This window comes from Enoplosus armatus, chromosome 16, assembly GCF_043641665.1.
Source record: "Enoplosus armatus isolate fEnoArm2 chromosome 16, fEnoArm2.hap1, whole genome shotgun sequence".
Taxonomy (NCBI): domain Eukaryota; kingdom Metazoa; phylum Chordata; class Actinopteri; order Centrarchiformes; family Enoplosidae; genus Enoplosus; species Enoplosus armatus.
In genome coordinates this window covers 1,209,890-1,227,127 of record NC_092195.1, presented here as the reverse complement: position 1 = coordinate 1,227,127, position 17,238 = coordinate 1,209,890, and the positions used below count along the sequence as shown (strand labels likewise).

The window sequence follows — 17,238 nt, the reverse complement described above, 5'->3', positions numbered from 1 at the left end:
AGAAGACCCTGACGTTTTCTGGGAATTTCCCATTACATTTAAGGCCAGATCCTGGCAAAGACAGAAGTTATTCACAAAAGCATCTTAGCCCTTGAGGTGCAAAGAACGGAAATATTCTCCGAACGCTGAATGACTGTGAGTTCATGAAACAGGGGGAGAGCGTTTGTGGTCGGTGTCGTCGCCAGAAACGAAAGTGATCACAACACTAAAGACATTTGGCATCTGGGAAAAATCCAACAGTGCTTCCACTGCTGGTGTGTTTGCATACATTAGGCCCATCAAGTTCACTGAGAGCGCGCTTTTATTTCCCTTGTTTCACACCTTTCAAAATAACGTGTCATACCCAGCAACGGGGTCAGCCACACCCTCCTCACTAAGGTTAAGGTTTCTGTCCCTTCCACCCCGGAGCTACGACTCCTTTGCTAAAAACGTTTAGGAGAGTGTTCCGAGAGTGTTTGTGAACACGGCCCCAGGTCAGTTAATCACACACACACACACTGGATATTTCATTTGAACATTTCTTTAATAAAAACAAACAAACAGAAAAACAAAAAGTAACCCATAGGGTTTCATACAAAAGAAAATATACTTGTTATAAGTATCAAGGATGCATTGCAAACATACTCGCAAATCAGTCTTTACAATAAATTTCAGATCTCACAGTGAAACGTTGTCTAGGGACAACTGCAGATCAGACACAATGATTACCCTCACATGAAAAGGTGCGGTTCCATGACATAGGAGCGGGTATGGACCATGTTTTTGGCACTTGGAGTGTCGGGAAAGTACAGCCGATCCAAGCCAAGCTGGAATTTTGGAGCTTAAATGTGAGGTTCCAACAAGTCCCGAGTGTTTTACCTACAGGAAATTCCCTCACCACATCGCAAACATTGTTCAAACGAAGCGTAACAAGAAAACAGAAACTCTTGTAGAGCAAAACGCATCAATCAAAAAGTGCAATAAAATACAGGAATAAACCACATTTCTTTACAAACACTGGTACATAAGAAAACATGGCTGCTGCAATGAGGTTCTATCAGCGTCAACGGCAGATTGCGTCACAAGCTGTAATGGTCAGAAATCGAACAATATTCCTGATAAAAGAAATACAATGGTTCCCCTAGTGAAATCCCTTAAAAAAAAACAAAACGCAGGGTTTGTTTGACTGGAATGACAAAGCATCATGAGGAAAAGACAAACCCCCCCCCCCCCAAAAGAGCAAAGGTGTCACTGTGGCTGAGAATGGACAGCGAGACCCTGACAGTTCTGAGCCTCTGGGGAAGGGACAGCTTATTCAGAAATGCAGCGCGCCACAGGACTCTGTGGGGCTCCGTCTCCAGGTCCATGACCTGGGGAGCACCCGGCGGAAGACTCAGCGATCAGCATAGGTGATGAAGCGCAGTGAAGACAACTGACGGCAGCGCGTCCCCCGCCTGTCCCGTGTCCACGGCCCGGCCCTGGCTTGACTTCTCCGTCCCGCGCGTCTCCACCGGAGTTTGGACCTTCTGCTCCTTTTCAAGTGCCTTAGAAGAACGGTCTCTGAGAGGTGGACCACTAGTTCTAGAATCCCTGGTGGGCTTTCAGCAGACCGGCAGCATGCGAGCATTGCCATTGTACTCCTCCTCAGCCTGGAGAGAAAAAAAGTATGGCATTATTAGACAGACTATCAGCAACGGTGTTGAGGTCATTGAAAGGACTTGGTTGGGACACCTACCTCCGTGTACGCCGGAGGTGGAGGGAACTGGAAGGCTGGGGCGTTCATGAAGATGGGGCTGTCGTCGCCGTCAAAGTCGTCCAGCAGCGGCGTGAGGGGCTGGTCCAGGCGGCAGTCGCGGGTGACGTCGCAGTAGCTGGGAGGCTCGGAGGGCATCCTGAGGGACACCCAGCTCTGGGAGGCGTTGCTCACCGAGCCCTCCTGGCTGCTCACGCTGTTGCTGCGGCTGCCCAAGCCGGCGGTCCCGATGACCAGGGGCAGCTCCAGGATCAGCTTCTCGCTGCCAGGGATGTGGATGTAAATCTAAGCAGAAGGAACACGAAACACGTACATTAACATCGATTGTCAGGCCAAAACAGGCAACAACAACAACAACAACAAAAAAAAAAAGTCTCTGTTGACACGCAGCAGCTGCAGGCTTACCATCAGAGCGTACTCCACGCGGATGATGTTGCAGCCCAGCATGGACGGTTTGATCTTCGGCACCCTGATGGTCTTTCCCTGCCAGGCGTCACACATGCCGGAGATGATGTGGTTTCCGCGCACCGAGGACAGCTTCTGGCGGAAGACCTTGGTGCGGCCGTTGGCCTGGTAGGTGTGTTTGGAGATGATGGCGGCCTTCGGCACCACGATGCGCGAGCAGGTGTTCTCGAACTTGGCGTTGATGCAGATGTCCTCGCCTTCGCAGAAGCCGCGGCGGTCGATTTTCGCGTTCAGCGACACCTGGCCGTCGGGGATGAACATGCAGGTGACTTTCTTCTCCTTCATGCCACCTGTGGGAGACTGGGGAGACGCAAGGAGGGAGGGGGGGGGGGGTGAGACTCAGCTCGCATTGGGGGACTCCTAGTGAAACCAGAAGCCGGAATACGCAAAGCCGATGAATGCCCACATAAATATCCCCACCATTTTGCCGTTTCAGTGTCGGCGAACTCACCAACAGGTCCGGGGTGTTGACATCCAGAGGCTCCTCTACCTCAAAGGGTTTCTTGCACTCGAGGACGGCCTGCTGTGGCCTCACCAGCAGGGCCTTCACGTAGTACTGGACAAAGCCAAACTTCCCCTTGTATGACGACACCAGCTGCCTGCGAGCACACGTGTGAAGAAACTTAACCAACCAACCAACCAACCAACCAACCAAGAGGCATTCGAATGCAGAGACGTAACATCCAAAGACCATGACGGACTGTTTACAGCATACGTCTGAATTAAGGGACGCGGCCTTACCCGTGCTGGGGGAGCTCGAACCCGAAGGTGTACTCGTATTTGTTGCCAGGCCTCAAGACGACCGATCCATCAGAGTCTGGAAAGAGAAAATGAAACAAGAGTTCTTTACCCATTCACACATATTTAGTTTCCTCATTTCGGAGTTGCCTTGACTCGGCATCACTAAGTTGCTGTCTCAAGGTGGGAAACACCAGATAGGCCAGTTCCACTTAAAGGGTTCACCTAACTGCCCCCCCCCCCCCACACACACACACACACACACACACACAGCCATTCCTCAACGTCAAATACATCATTCTCATTCAACACAACTCCGTGAGTACGCGCAATTCATCCAAGCCCCGCTAGAGTTGCCCGTGGCGGGTACAGCGGTGAAGGTCCGTACCTGTGGGCTGGTCGTCCAGCCGCAGCACCTCTTCGTGTCGGAGGTACTCGGCCTCCTGGCGGCAGCGCTGCTTGCCCTTCGCGTACTCCACCTTGGCGCAGCCCAAACCCACCACCTTCACCGCGGACACACGCGTCACCTCGCTCACTTCCACTTCCACCCGGCCGGACATCTTGTCCCCGCCGCAGTAAAAAGTCTTGCTGGGGTCCGTAAAGATAATTTGGAAGGTTTTCACTCTTCTCGCCATGGCCACCATGACTGCTTTACTTGTTCAGGACGTCCGACACGACGACAGAAAAAAAAAAAAAAAAAAAAACACAGAAAAGACAGGACTTGAAAAGTGTTGTAAGCTTGTAGCCGTTCGATGAAAAGCGCTGAGAAAGCTACTATTTTCTTATTTTAAGGTGGGGTGGGGGGAGCACCAGCTTCCACTCCACTCTGCTGTAAACAAAGGCGAGCGCTGCTGGTTTTATATGACGAGCCTCGGCGGGGCATGAGCAGCCAGAATGAACAGCGTGGCTCAGCGCATGCACACCGCTCCCATTGGCTGAGAACCTTTGTTTGTGTCGGCTCCGGCCAATCAGCGGCCGAAAGCGACGCGTGGACACCGCGTGGCTGGGAGAATGTAGAGCGTGCTCGGCAGATGCGAGCGCAGGAAGTCGGAGGTGGACACAGAGAACGGTACATTTGTAGTAAACACACTGAAACAGGGACGGGTTGGCCTCGATACCAGCATCGATCGAACTAATTATAGGTCGTTTAAATGGAAGTGTTACATTATCACACACACGCTCTGATCCTGAAAACACAATCTATCATTAATATTATGTATTTTTAATATCTTATAAATAATACATAGAAAACACAGCGTGGATGGTGGCTTCTGTATGTTTGTGTAGTTGGTCAAGTCTCAGTATGAATCTAATACACTATAATGGGTGTTGTATGTATTTATTTGTGCCTTTGTTAGAGATTTGACGGAAGATGGAGGGGGACATGGGGGGGGGGGTGAAAATATGGTCACCATATCTCCACCATGACTTCTTCTTGTTGCAAATTTTCCAGCAGAAAAAAAAAAAAAAAAAAGTCTAGTAATTCGCAAAGCAAAGTTTACAGGAAAGTCTGGAAAAAAATGTAATGTAATTTGGCGTAGCAGGTGTGTTTTTCCCTGCTGTCCTATCTTCTTAATCATCTAGTGACCCCTCAGATTTATCTTGCCACCCTTTGTTGGGGGGGGGGGGGGGGGCTACCGCAAACGTGTAGCCAGGTGTGGTTCATTATAAAGCGGCCCTCGTGTGGTCATGAATAGTGAGGGTCACGGTTAAAGGCCTGGCAGTCGATTCATGACCTTGGAAACAGCAGTTTGCGGCGTTCAGTGAACCCACCGGCTATCGTCTGACGTCGATTTCAGCTTTTTAATCCTAGAGATTCAAATTGCCGCCCGACGATAGCCAGTGGGTTCCGAGATTGCGTTTTGTTTTCTTCTGAAACTAGGTCTCACCTGGTCCTGGACAGGACTCAACCATTGTTAGGGTCCGACACAGGCACAACAAATACACGCGGTACGTTTTGAAGTTGCAGCGTTTCATTAGTGCACAGCTCCTGTTGTCTTGAAAACTGGATGCAAAGTTCAAAACATGGAACCTCATTTGTTTTCCGGAGGTAGTTCTTGGTCCAGAAGACATCAACATCAGTCCCCGCCTGGCTGACCGACCACACATACACACACACACACACACACACATAACACAACATGAATATGTTCACAAGACTCCATGAAGGTATTTACCCTCTAGTTTCATAGCTGTTTCCTTTGTAATGTGTGTGTGTGTGTGTGTGTGTGTGTATGGTGACATGTGACCGGCACAGCCCACTGTTGCTGCTTGGGACTTGGACTGGAAGCTGTTTTGGATCTGATGAGATCACATTGTTCCCTTCTGTGAACTTTCACCCACATTAAGCCATCTCCATTATACCATCAGGGGAATTTTCCGCCATAAAGGAAAGGCATACTTATTTATATCCGTACAATAATACAAGATGTAAACATGCAGGCGTTAGCGCAAGAATGCTAATTTACGTCCATAGTCCCTGGGCAGGTAACAGAAACAGAAACACTACGAATGACGATATACAAATGCAAATATACAATACACCGGTAGAAAAAAAAAAAAGCACAGCACATTGTGCCACACGTCAAGTTAAAAGTGATCATAGTTCTCCTGCGCCATTGTTTGAGATGGGCCTTAAAAGTGGAATATGTAGGCCACCAGACAGACCATTCAGGCAGGCCATTCCTATATTTACTGCCCTTTACTGACAGCACTTCTGTCCAAATGGTGATGCGTGAGCCTACGTGAGCCCCCTCTAGTGGTGGCCGTGGTGCCAATGCCACTGTCAGCCCTCTGCTTAATGAATTCATTTACTTATTATTCACTTCAAACAAGCACATTTGACTTGTCAAAGCTCAATAAATGATATTATTATACATTATACTGCAAGTCTTTTGAGGATGAATCACCCCTGCCCTGTGACAGTTAATATTTCTTGTTGGAAAGGAAATAAAAACGACCACAGAGTGATGCAAAACGATGATAAAGACACAAAAAAAGACCACAGGGACACAAAAAGACGATTAAAAGACATCAAACAACGACAAAGAGACACAAAATAACCACGAAGAGATGCAAAACACCCACAGAGACCACAAAGAGACACAAAACGGCCTAAAAAAAAACGAACATGAAACAACTACAAAGACACACATAATAACCGCAGACACAAAACAATCACAGCGACCACAAATGGATGCAAAAACGACCAAAAAGAACCACAAAACTACCCTGAAGAGACACAAAGAGACGCAAAACTGCAAAGACACACAGAGCCACAAAGAAACGATAAAAAAAAGGAGATGAAAGAGAGAAGAGAAGTGAGTGACTAATGGAGCTCAATAAACACTGAGCATATGGGTGAACAGAAGGGATATTGGTATGACAACAAATTATGCTGCAACACTCTGTTGTGCCGTCCAATCAGAAAAGTCCCTCCTTTTCCCCCCCCAAGATTCTCCTTTAAAAGGACATAACGAAACCTGAAGTCAACAGGGGCCAGCCTTTACGCTGACAGTGTAAACACACCGCTCTCTAGTGGAGGAAATACGCCGTTACAACTGTAAACGTGGATCCCTGATGCGGCAGCACTCTCCCAAAGGTCTGAGGGCATTCAAGAGATCAAATTTAAAATTAAAAAGGACTAGTGCATCATGTTTTACAGAACTGAAAACCCAGATCTCTCTGCTTTTACATGTATTGACTCATAGTTGAGCAATTTCAAAATATGGAGGTCCCAAAATTCAGTACAGCCTTTCCAGCTAAACGCTTGTAACTCTTCCACTAACTGAAAGCTCACCTGAGTAGCTTCTTCTAGCCAGTCCCGACTTGAGATGGTTCTGGATGTCATGATGTCTTAAGTCTGAGTCAACTATGAATGTATGCTGGTTTTGACAGTCTGGCACTGCTGTGTAACATGTGACTGAACTACAGTGAGATTTGAGAGCAACTAAAAAGGCAGGATGATGTTAAGATGCTGTGGAAGAGATGTTGACCTGCCGTGACTCTGCAAGTCCACCAAGAAACTGTACAACTAGGTCTACACATCCTTTCCACAGGCCATTAGGACAAAATGTTTAATGTTCATAGATATGAGACAAAAAGACATGTGAGGAGAGTTAGATATTTTATTTGTGATAGAGTACATTGTAGAAAAAGAACATCTGATGCAGGGAACACCGCTGCTTTTACGAAGACCTCATTTGCAAAGAGTGACGGTGACGTTTTATTCCAAGCCAGTGATCAAAGCGCCGACAGCTGTGTTCTCATCAATCTGCGGCTCCTGAAAATAAGGAAGCAAGAAGTTCAGATGTGGCACCCAACCCAAAGTCCAAAACAAGGTCCATTTGACAATAATACAGACTACCATATACACAGATTGCACCAGGTCATTGTTCCCAATGGGTTTTCTCAGCAGGCTGCTGCAGAAGCCCACTGGGATGGGTTTGTTTTCTGGTCAATTCCACAGCAAGTCAGAAATAGAGAGTCCTGAAAGCCTTGGTATATGACCAAACGCCACCTAGGGCGAACACACTATTAGACGATACTTACAGTGAGAGGCTGCAGAGACTCATGTCACGTCTCCGGGATGGTTTCAGGATTCTGAAACAAAGTCAAGTACATCCCAATGACCTCATTATAGCTCAATGGATTCAGTCACATTTTCTAATCAAATGGTCTCCACCTCCACTATCAGAAAGATCCCTTCATGTAAAACACTGACTTCAAAATTATCTTACAGGCATTTAGGAAACTTAAATACAGTCACGTCACATCATGTGTTCTGCAGTAATATCCCACAAGGCTCATGGCAGTGAACATGTGGGTAAAGCGAGACTACAGATTTGCTGTCCGAGGCATTTCCAACGACGCGGCCCTACAGTTAAAGGTCTGTCGGGATAGGCCTCAGCCACTTGTACAAATCCACTTCCGAGTTCAATGCTCACCTTTGTTGCTGAATCCCTGCTGGGGGGGCAGCGGCACATTGTTTTCAGCAGCACAAACCTGGAGGAGCAATTTAAAAAACAAACAATTTAAGCAAGGAATATATTGACTTGTCGGCACATTTGATTGGTGCACCATTTCATCAGGGGCTATACTTTGATATAAAATGTAGCATAGAAAGTAGAACGCCACTTAAGGTCAAGTGAGATATAACTAAGAAATCTGGAAAGCAGTCATTCCTGCAGCTGCGTTGCTTTTAGCCTGGATGACGTGTTTAACTTCTTCACATTTGTCTATTATAGTTTGTTAGGTTTCGTGAAGCCAGATAACCAAGATGTCCTGGGTATGCTGAACTTGCTTTGTAGTACAAGCCTCAGGTTAAGGATCAGTCCAGAGCCATGATCCAGAACACATTGTTTAAGCCGGTTTAACCCATCTTTCGCATTTCAGCCCTCTGTCCAGACTCGAGTTTCTCTGGCGTCTCGGTGTGTATGAGTGACAATAAGATGACTTAAGCTGCTCAGAGAGGGTCGGGGGCTTTGTGGTAGTAAAGTTTAAAAGATTGTTGTCTAACCTGCTCTGATCATTAATTTTAAACGCCAACATAGCCAAATACATTTCACGGGCTGTTTCTGCAGTGAGGTGGCGGACAACTTACCGTCAACTCCAACTTTGTGACTATAAAATGAGTCGTTCGGCTAGCTGTCCGTCTCTCTCCTCACCACATGTTGGCCTTGGTGCGGTTATGTTTGCCGACTGAAAAGACGAAGAGATGCAAGTTTTCACTGTGGACAGGTCTCAACTAGAACCAAAATCAAAACACTAATGTGGACAAGACTTTTTAGACGGCCTTCAAGAGGACGAGTGTGTTTCAACAATCATACCAGGACTAACCAAGCACAGGCAGCACGGAGACCAACGATGCCAGATGTTGAGTTGGTCTAGCACTGACTTTTGAACAAACCAGCTGATGAACCAACTGGCTGCAGATACCGTACAGTGCTGCTACCATGTCCATTCAAAATCATTGACAGATATTGTAACTGCAGACAGACAAACTCACCCCACTTACGGCTGTTCAGCATCTCATGTTTCTGCCATCACTGTGACCTAAAGAGAAAGCGACAACTTTCACTTAAGTGCCAACAAATTTCACAGCAACATTTGTTTTTAACAAACTTCCCAAAAACAGACAAGCGGGGCTTTCCACAAGGATGCGGAGTAGCCGGTCAGTGGGGAAAAGGAAAAGCCCAAATTTGGTGGCCTCTGGCACATTCTAACGCCACTATTCCAAATCGAAACACTAGACGGTTTCACACGGCCTCTTAAAGAGGATGAGTGTTTCAACAAGTATACCAGGACTCCAAGCACAGGCAGCACGGAGACCAACGATGCCAGATGTTGAGTTTATCTAGCACTGACTTTTGAACAAACCAGCTGACGAACCAACTGGCTGCAGATACCGTACAGTGCCGTCGTTCATTCTGGTGGTTAGCTTTTACAAGACGTTATCCCCTTCTGCTAGCACATCTCGTCCATTTATAGCAATGTGGTGGTATCACAGGGAAGATGGGTGTCAATGCACTCCCTCTGTACTTACAGTGTGCTTGCTTCAGCGCCTAAGGCCGGGAAACCTGCAGAAGGCAAAGGCAGGGTGAAGGAGGGAATGCGTTTCCAGAACCAGCAGCATATTTACTTGTCTAGCCGGCATGTTCAGAGAGGCAGCTATCAATCACACTTCAGAGCAGTTGAACATATTTAGCCAATCATCATAACGCTTAAGTCCAAAATAGACGTATTCAGTGATACAACTTACCTAGCCGGCCAGAAGTCTTCTCCAGCACCTGCCAAAGAATTGAAATTAACTGCCATTAATAAAAAAATCCAAAACAACAACAAATATTTACCAAGTTATAGAGCTGTCAGTTCCCATTAGTAACACTGCTGCAGAGCAACAGCAGTGGGTTGCAAGAGAAATGATTGCTTTATGCACTGTATGGGCTCTACAGTCCACCTGACAGGACCAGAGCTCATACTATGCCAACAAAACACTGCATTTTCTCAGTTACTGAAATGTAGTCCATCTACTAACGACTTTGTTTCCACCATTCTTACTGGGGAGAACCACGTGCTGCTGCATGCACCACGTTACCAAGAGCACAAATACTAACCTCATGTCCCCGAAGGGCAGCGCAAACTGTAGGATAACTTCTCCCCGTCACATGCCGCAATAAGGTCACAGCCTGCAAAAGAGAGGTTGGTTTGAAAGAAAGTCTCGAAATTTTGATATCCCTCGAAAGCACCATGTAACCTAATATACAGTGTATTTCATGAATCTCTAAAGTAAAAAAAAATAGGATGCAGAGGGGTGAATGTGCCAGGCCTCATTGACACCGTTCAGCAACCGACAGTGCAGAGGTGAAAGCAAAACCTGACCGTTCTATAGCCACTGCGCCCTGGGGCATCAGCCCACTGCACAGGGCGAGCCCACTGACCAGGTCTGCACGGCGGCGTTTAGGACGACGTGACTGGCAAGAGACGCGCTGAGCTACGGCTGAACTCGGTTCGCTGCGGGTCATAATACGGAGGTCGCTTTTGTTTGCTAGCAGAACTCGTAAGTGTTTCCAGGGTGGGTTCGTGGTGGTGAAACGAGCCTTTCCTTCCCGCCCTGGTTGGTTTTTCCCGGCAGACATTTTGACTCGTCAGGAGGAGGAAAAGCGTAGGCGAAACTCCCATTTCGTTAAGAATTACTCCCGTTACATTCACGTTAAGGAGGCCGCGTCAGTGAGCTAGCAAGCACAACATACCAGGACCCTGGGACAAGCTCACCTAGGTGGAATGCAGGCGGGGTTTTCGTATGTAAAAGTACACCTTTGCGTTCCCCAGCTGCGACATGCCGAAATGTCCATTTCCCTGTCGATGTGCGTTTTCCCTAACCTTAGCCTGAACCTAAGTCAACCGTAGCCGTAAGCCATAGCCAAGCCCTAGCCATTTTAGCGTCAAGCTAGCTGACATGCGGGCAGCGTGGTGCCCCAAAATGCAACGACGTCACAATACGTGAAATGAAGAAAGAAAAAATTACATGTACATAACCACGGCGGCCGTGTGTATCGCTCTGTGCTGTGAGCAACTTAAATTATTAAGAAGTTATTTACATTTACCAATTGTGCGAGCTCTTCTTCTCCGACCCATCTCGACGGTTAGCAGTGACAAGAGGAGCTAAGAGCGTGCCGCAAAAGTATTTATAGGATGCGTTACGTTAGTTGAAAGCGCTTTTCGGCAGCCAGTTCGGCGTCAGTTTATAGTTCAAGGCGACTCGGAAATCCCAAGAGCGAAGGTTTTGTTGACGTCGACCCCATGGACGCAATAAACGTGAACTTTTCCGCGTCTTTCAGGCACAATTTCGTAGCTACTGAAGTTTATACGCATTACGTAATATTTTTTTTGTCAGGGACGCATTGTGATTATAGAACAAAAGACACTACTGCAGCGTTGATGCCATTTGTTTTAAATGTGTATGTTGACATTCAGATAATATAAATGTGTTTATGAATTTACGCCTTTAGTACCCCATCATGTCTGTTGATGTTGTGTTCAGTGGAGCATATTCCTAAACAAAGTTATAAATAATCAAATTACCTCAAACCAATAGCCAAACAGGGAACATGAATCTTTTGGGGGGGGGTTTGCCTGCCCGACTAGTAATCCAGCCTTGCTATATCTGTAGTTTGTGGGCTGCAGTCTGGTATTTGCGGCTTGAGGTTTAATAACAACAATGAACGTTATTTAAAGAGCACTTTCAAAAACAAAGTTACAAAGTGCTTTACATGGTTGAACCAGGATGAAACACTTCAGGATTGCAATGAGGCAAATCAAATCAGACCATTAAAGATAATGCAACAATGAAACCTATCTCCTATGAGTTCACGTTACATAAAGGTGCCTCTTTTAAAAGTGTTGGAAAGGCTCGACAGATGTTGTTTACCCCTTTATCGGCAGACATTCACTCAACAGATATCTGTACTCTTCAGAGGGGGGAACTGAGGGGGGCGCATAAAAGGGCCAGGAGAAGATAAATAAGGACTTTTTATGAACTGGGAATCTTGCAAAGCTGCTCTAGTGGAGTCCCAGAATAAAAAAAATATAGAGCTGAAATTAGCATTATATGGGACCTTTAAGACACTGGCTCCCAACCTGGGGGGGGGGCCAGGAACCTCAAAGTCGCATTTATTTAAAAAAAAAAACAAAAAAAACATAGGAAAGGATACATTTATGCTACACACATTTTTTTTTAAACATATGCCTAAAACCTCTTTGCTTGTGAATTTCTAGTCACAAGTAGACAATGAGTCACTTTAAAGCGTCAAGGTTGGGTATCACTGAAGAACTCCTCATTTTCACCCCCAAATTGAAGCCGTTACCTATCCACGTCCACTGTGTTATTTGTTTTTGACTTTGCCTCGCCCATTACTGGCTAATTTAATTATTCCCTCTGGAGATATACACAAGACTTCAACTCACTTCATTTCATTTGTGGTCAACATTTTACTCAAGGGCATTTAAAATCCATACAATTGACACAATTAGGGCAAGCCATTGTTTCCATTTGAATTAAAAACCTTTTGTACTTGCTTTGGGTAACGTCATACAAAATTCTCTCAAGTACAAGTGAAGAATGCTGGCACTCCACTGAAGAGAGGCAAGACAGGTGGAATATGAACAGAAACACCTCAGCGTGCCACATCTTTTAAATTACAAAAACAAAAAGACTGAAATGGATACTCAACTTAAAAACTCTTTGCTCACATTCTTTAACAAATAACGTTTGCATTGCAAATGTTTCCAAAATAAGCCAGTGAGACCCCAAAGGTCTCTAAAAACAACTTTAAAATGTTCTTTTTTTGTTTGTTTGTTTTTTAAAAAAAGGGTGTAATGTTGAAAATTGGTTTCGACAGAAGGTTAACACAACATCCACTGGATCATTGAGCAGTTTTAAGCCATTACAGATATGTCCCAAAACAGTTTAAGTGTTTCTTTTCATGTCATATATATATATATATATATGTATATCCTAAAAAAACAAAACAAAAACCATACAAGTCTACAAACAGCAGAGTTCGTTAATGTTTAAAAAGGTCCCTTCGCACAGTTATTCCAGAATTACAAGGGTTTCGCAAGAGCAGGTTGATGCAGAATTGAGAAGTGGTCGAAGCACATTCAGGTGACATCTTGAATCCTGGACTGTTGCCACTCCCATCTAAAAATTAACAATTTCTCAGCACATCAATCTGGTGTAAAAAAAAAAAAAAATGCACTACACTATGTGTGAGTTCAGCTGTGCAGTTCTGCAGTGACTCTACATGTGCTTCTGCGTCATAGTCCTTTGGGGCGTCACTCCATGCTGTCTGGGTCTGCCTGGGCCATGTAGGCGTCCAGTTCGGCGTCCAGGTGACCTTTGGTCTTTGACATGTAGGCGTCCAGCTGGTTGTCCAGTTGCTCGCGGGTCACATTTGGCCGGCCGACGCCTCTGCCCCGCCCGCGGCCGCGCCCTCCGCGACTGGCGAAACCGCCGCGCCCGCGCAGTCCACCGCGGCCTGTCCACAGACACAAACAGCAATGGTGACAAAAGTCAACAATTCAACTCAGTTTATGATCCCTTTATGATAGTTCAGTTGGGGTGAAAAGTATAATCTTTTTTTGCGGTTAATTAATGGGGAAAATTGCGGTGGCCCTGAGAGCTGGAAACAGTTTCTATTGTCGTCTGTGCTACTTGCATGTTTCCTTTAACTGCAGTGTGTTGAGCTCTTCAGGCCTCCATAGGAAAAAACAAAACAAAACACTGCCACACCCTTACCTCTGGCTACTCCCCCTCGTGCTGCTCCTCTGGACAGAGGTCCCCCTCTGCCAGCTGCCCCTCCACGGTGGCGGACTCCTCTGCGCATCGCCAGGCGGCCAGCAGAGCCACGGCCTCGCATGGGGCCCCCTGTAGCCACTCGCTTCCCTGTGCGACACAAAGTAACATCATCACTCGATGCAAACCCAGGAAGAAAAATCTACAGCCCTGAGAGTGGAGCCCTGGCCCTGCTTGAGCATGCAACTGGAATTGGTGCGATGCTGTGTAAGGTTGTGGATACACACCTCTCAGGGAGAGAGCTCCCCTCATTGCTCCTCCTCTGGCTCGTCCTCGCAGGCCTCCCCTGGTCATCCCCCGCATTCCTCCTCTGCCTCCGGCAGGTCCTCCGCGCATCAGAGCCCCGACAGGCCGGCCCAGCCTGGCCTGGATGTTGCTCTTCCCCAGACGCTGCTTCAGGCTCTGACATGTGTTTTTCGCGGATGCAATTACGACAAAATGAAATCAGACATAACGACCGGCAAAACAACTCAGGGTGTACAGCAAAAAAGTTGGACCAGGCGCAACTTTAGCTGCAACGCGACGTCATCTGGCAAAGCGCTGTGTTGACCAATCACACACATGCAAGACCGAGCTCCTGGTGGATTGGTTACTGTAACATGAATGCAGTAGTTCTACTGTTAACCACGCAAATCGTTGAACTAACTCTAAGTGTACTACACACAAAGCCCGATGAGTCTGCCACACTATTACAGTTGGGATGTTAACACCTCTCGGGCAAACATGTTTCAGCCATATCGTAAAAGCTACAAAGTTAATTTAAGAAACCCATAAAAATACACAGAGGTCACCATATCCCTGGATTAAGAAGTTGTTAGCAAACAATTGCTTACTTTCAAAGCAGGGAGACACGTTTGTGGCAACTTGACAAATCTAATCCAATTCAAAATCACTAAGTATACACCTTTTCTTTTGTAATCACATCGAACCAAATTCTCATCCCTAATCTTAGCATTACTGAGAAACCCAGTCAGTCTACAGTTTACAACATGGCCCTGCATGGTAAAAAAAAAAAAAAGGTCCACTGAAAGTCAGCGTGTCCGATCTTTGCCCTCACCTGCTTGTGATTCAGAGCAGCTTGCACTGAAGGCCGGTTCTCCATCTGCTGGGCCAGCCGGCGATTACGGGCACTGGCCAAATGCTGCTGTTGCATGGTGGCTCGAATGCTTACCGCAGAGGGCTGCTTGTTCTTCAGCATGTTAGTGAAGCTTTAGGAGGTGGGAGGGAAAAAGAGGGAAGTAAAAGAAGGGGACAGGGGATATACAGAGGAGGAGGAGGAGGAGGAGGAGGAAGCAGGGTTTCCACATCAAGTCATTTCTCATATTATGGATGCGGCCACACAGACTGTGGTGGCTCTTTTGTCATTTGACTCATGTTCCACTTGTTGGCACTCATTTTCTCTCTCTCAATCATATGACAAACCAGAATGATTTCTAATTGAGTTTAGCATGTGTTTTCAAACAAGCACAAGAAGCACAAGGAAAACTAAGGTAAAGAAAAGAAACCCAAGAGTGCAAAGACAGACTTAAAAAAGGACAGAAGCAGAGAGAGGGTGCCAGAAGAGGAGCACAATTTGCCACTTACAGGCCTCCAGCTGACTGGCCGGGGTGTCGTCGCGCTGCAGCAGCGGAGGCCCTGGACGCGAGGAGTGCTTGGCTACCCAGCCACTGACAGCATGGACCGTGACTTGTGGTTAAACCACTGTGTGACACAGAGCAGGGAAGGAGAGATGGGGAGGGGGAACGGGGAGCTCTTTGTCACGTCCAAGCTCGGACTGAGTACCTGGTCTTTTATAGGCTTAGAGCAGAAAACAGAAAGGCAATGACAGAGCAGGAGGATAAAAGAGCATGTGCTTCACTTCCACTGGTTTGAGAGAGAAACGTTTGAGAGAGGCAGAAAGGATGCCCCATCTCCCTGGTTTAGCTTAAGCCTTCATCTCCCCTTTAACAAGGCGTATACTTGTTGTATACTCTGCTGTGTAAGTAACAGGGAGCAGGAGTGCCAAGGCATTTGTAGGACAGTGGTCTGGTCTTCCATAGGCTTACCAAGGCTTACCAAGTACGACCACTACCCTCTCCCCTTGTCTACATGTGTGCACTACTCACACAAGACTTTGGCGAGCCCCACTCTGCTCCATGTTACAAACCACATTTAACTCTGCTGGTGCCATCAACAATTGTCGACGGGAACCGACAAGGTTTGAGCGAGCAGTGCACACACTGGGGACAGTCAGAATAGCATCCATGTCGGGTCCGGTCCCCAACAGTAGCCTTCCGTTGGGAGCACTAGAACCTTCACAAGCCAAGGCTGGCCCATTGCATCTGGTGTCTAACTGCTGACAGGGGTGCGTGGCGCCTCACCGCTCATTCAGGGACACTTTGGTGGTGCTTTTCAGGACAACCTTTTGGGAGGAGGCTGCGCTCATTTTGACAGACTTTGCTTGCAGGCTCCTTAAAAAAAAAAAAAGCAGACAGGACAGAAAATAGAACAAGGTCAACTGGTAGTCACAAGAAGGGAAGTACACATGAAGTGAGGGATAGTTTAATTGTTGATATTATTCATTTGAATAACAGCACCCTAATGCTCTAATAGGGTTGGTTCTGATAGCCTGCTCCACTTTGGGAGTGGATTCAGGCTGGCGAAAACCAGATTTTTATCTCTTTATAAATAATAAAACCATTTTAAATTGACTTTAGGACAGCCTTCCAACACTTCCTTTTCTTTAAAAGAGCAGACATTACATTAACCAACTCCTTCACAAATCAACCAAAACTTTTACCAAACAAGTTAATGTGAACCTCATCACAAGGTGATGGCGTCTGAGCAACAACGTTGACCATTAATACGGCCACCGGGTAACGTTAGGTCAGGTCCAACAGCTGCCTGGTAATATATCATTAATGGCACTAGATAGCAGTGAAGGGTGAACTCTTCATTTAGTGAAACAGTTTTGAGTCGAGAACATGAAACAGAAAAACGCCTATCCATATAAGCGGGCTAATCTTGACCAGCAGAAACAAGTTAGCTAGGCGGACGTAGACTTTAAATAGGCCCTTGCGTTACACCAGCGGCCCAATTTGTCAACTCTAAATGCACCTACTTGTGCTTAATTATTTAGGAAGCTCAACTTCAAATGTCTATGGTAGTAATTTTCTGCACTTCTTACTTACAAAGAATGTTGCGTCGGGTCGAGAATAGCCTTACAGCCAGCTAGGGTTAGCTTTAGTATCAGCACGGTGTGGTCGTGCGGGGTGTCCTTGTATTATTCTGTTTAAATATAACCTATAATATGCTAGCTTCGTAACTAAGCGCTGTTTAAAAAAAAAAAAAAAAAGAGCAAACTCGAGTTGAATTCGGGGTCTTTTTCCAGAATAATTATTTAAAAAAAAATGCCCGAGACAGGGTTTCGCGACGCGTCTCCCTAAAATGGTGCTGTTAGCTAAACTGA

At 46.4% G+C, this 17,238-nt stretch overlaps 2 protein-coding genes, 1 long non-coding RNA gene and 3 other non-coding genes across 8 annotated transcripts; all 6 read right to left on the bottom strand.

The window, feature by feature from the left end:
• Window positions 1-504: 504 nt before the first annotated feature.
• Window positions 505-3,751, bottom strand: LOC139298802 (thioredoxin-interacting protein-like). Of its 2 annotated transcripts, none has more exons than XM_070921571.1 (6): window positions 3,324-3,751; window positions 2,939-3,014; window positions 2,649-2,796; window positions 2,138-2,497; window positions 1,709-2,017; window positions 505-1,622 (listed from the first exon to the last, which is right to left on the bottom strand). In XM_070921571.1, exons 1-6 carry the CDS (start codon window positions 3,577-3,579, stop codon window positions 1,581-1,583), a joined length of 1,191 nt encoding a protein of 396 aa, XP_070777672.1. In that variant the 5' UTR covers window positions 3,580-3,751; the 3' UTR covers window positions 505-1,580. The 2 variants fall into 2 exon arrangements, with proteins under 2 accessions (XP_070777672.1, XP_070777671.1); XM_070921570.1 differs by having other exon boundaries at window positions 505-1,628; window positions 1,715-2,017.
• Window positions 3,752-7,048: 3,297 nt separating this feature from the next.
• LOC139299178 (uncharacterized) lies at window positions 7,049-11,107 on the bottom strand. Of its 2 annotated transcripts, none has more exons than XR_011598773.1 (9): window positions 11,035-11,107; window positions 10,051-10,122; window positions 9,696-9,723; window positions 9,480-9,513; window positions 8,943-8,989; window positions 8,538-8,635; window positions 7,882-7,939; window positions 7,487-7,537; window positions 7,049-7,217 (listed from the first exon to the last, which is right to left on the bottom strand). It is a non-coding gene; the product is annotated as an uncharacterized lncRNA (long non-coding RNA). The 2 variants fall into 2 exon arrangements; XR_011598772.1 differs by having other exon boundaries at window positions 11,041-11,086.
• LOC139299552 (small nucleolar RNA SNORA18) lies at window positions 7,712-7,845 on the bottom strand. The gene has a single exon (XR_011598836.1). It is a non-coding gene; the product is annotated as a small nucleolar RNA SNORA18 (small nucleolar RNA).
• Window positions 8,744-8,883, bottom strand: LOC139299544 (small nucleolar RNA SNORA8). Its single transcript, XR_011598829.1, has one exon. It is a non-coding gene; the product is annotated as a small nucleolar RNA SNORA8 (small nucleolar RNA).
• LOC139299545 (small nucleolar RNA SNORA8) lies at window positions 9,228-9,353 on the bottom strand. The gene has a single exon (XR_011598830.1). It is a non-coding gene; the product is annotated as a small nucleolar RNA SNORA8 (small nucleolar RNA).
• A 1,293-nt stretch (window positions 11,108-12,400) lies between the features above and the next one.
• Window positions 12,401-17,164, bottom strand: chtopa (chromatin target of PRMT1a). The gene is made up of 6 exons (XM_070922232.1): window positions 16,961-17,164; window positions 16,151-16,240; window positions 14,848-14,998; window positions 14,018-14,192; window positions 13,734-13,880; window positions 12,401-13,473 (listed from the first exon to the last, which is right to left on the bottom strand). Exons 2-6 carry the CDS (start codon window positions 16,213-16,215, stop codon window positions 13,271-13,273), a joined length of 741 nt encoding a protein of 246 aa, XP_070778333.1. The 5' UTR covers window positions 16,216-16,240; window positions 16,961-17,164; the 3' UTR covers window positions 12,401-13,270.
• Window positions 17,165-17,238: the final 74 nt, after the last annotated feature.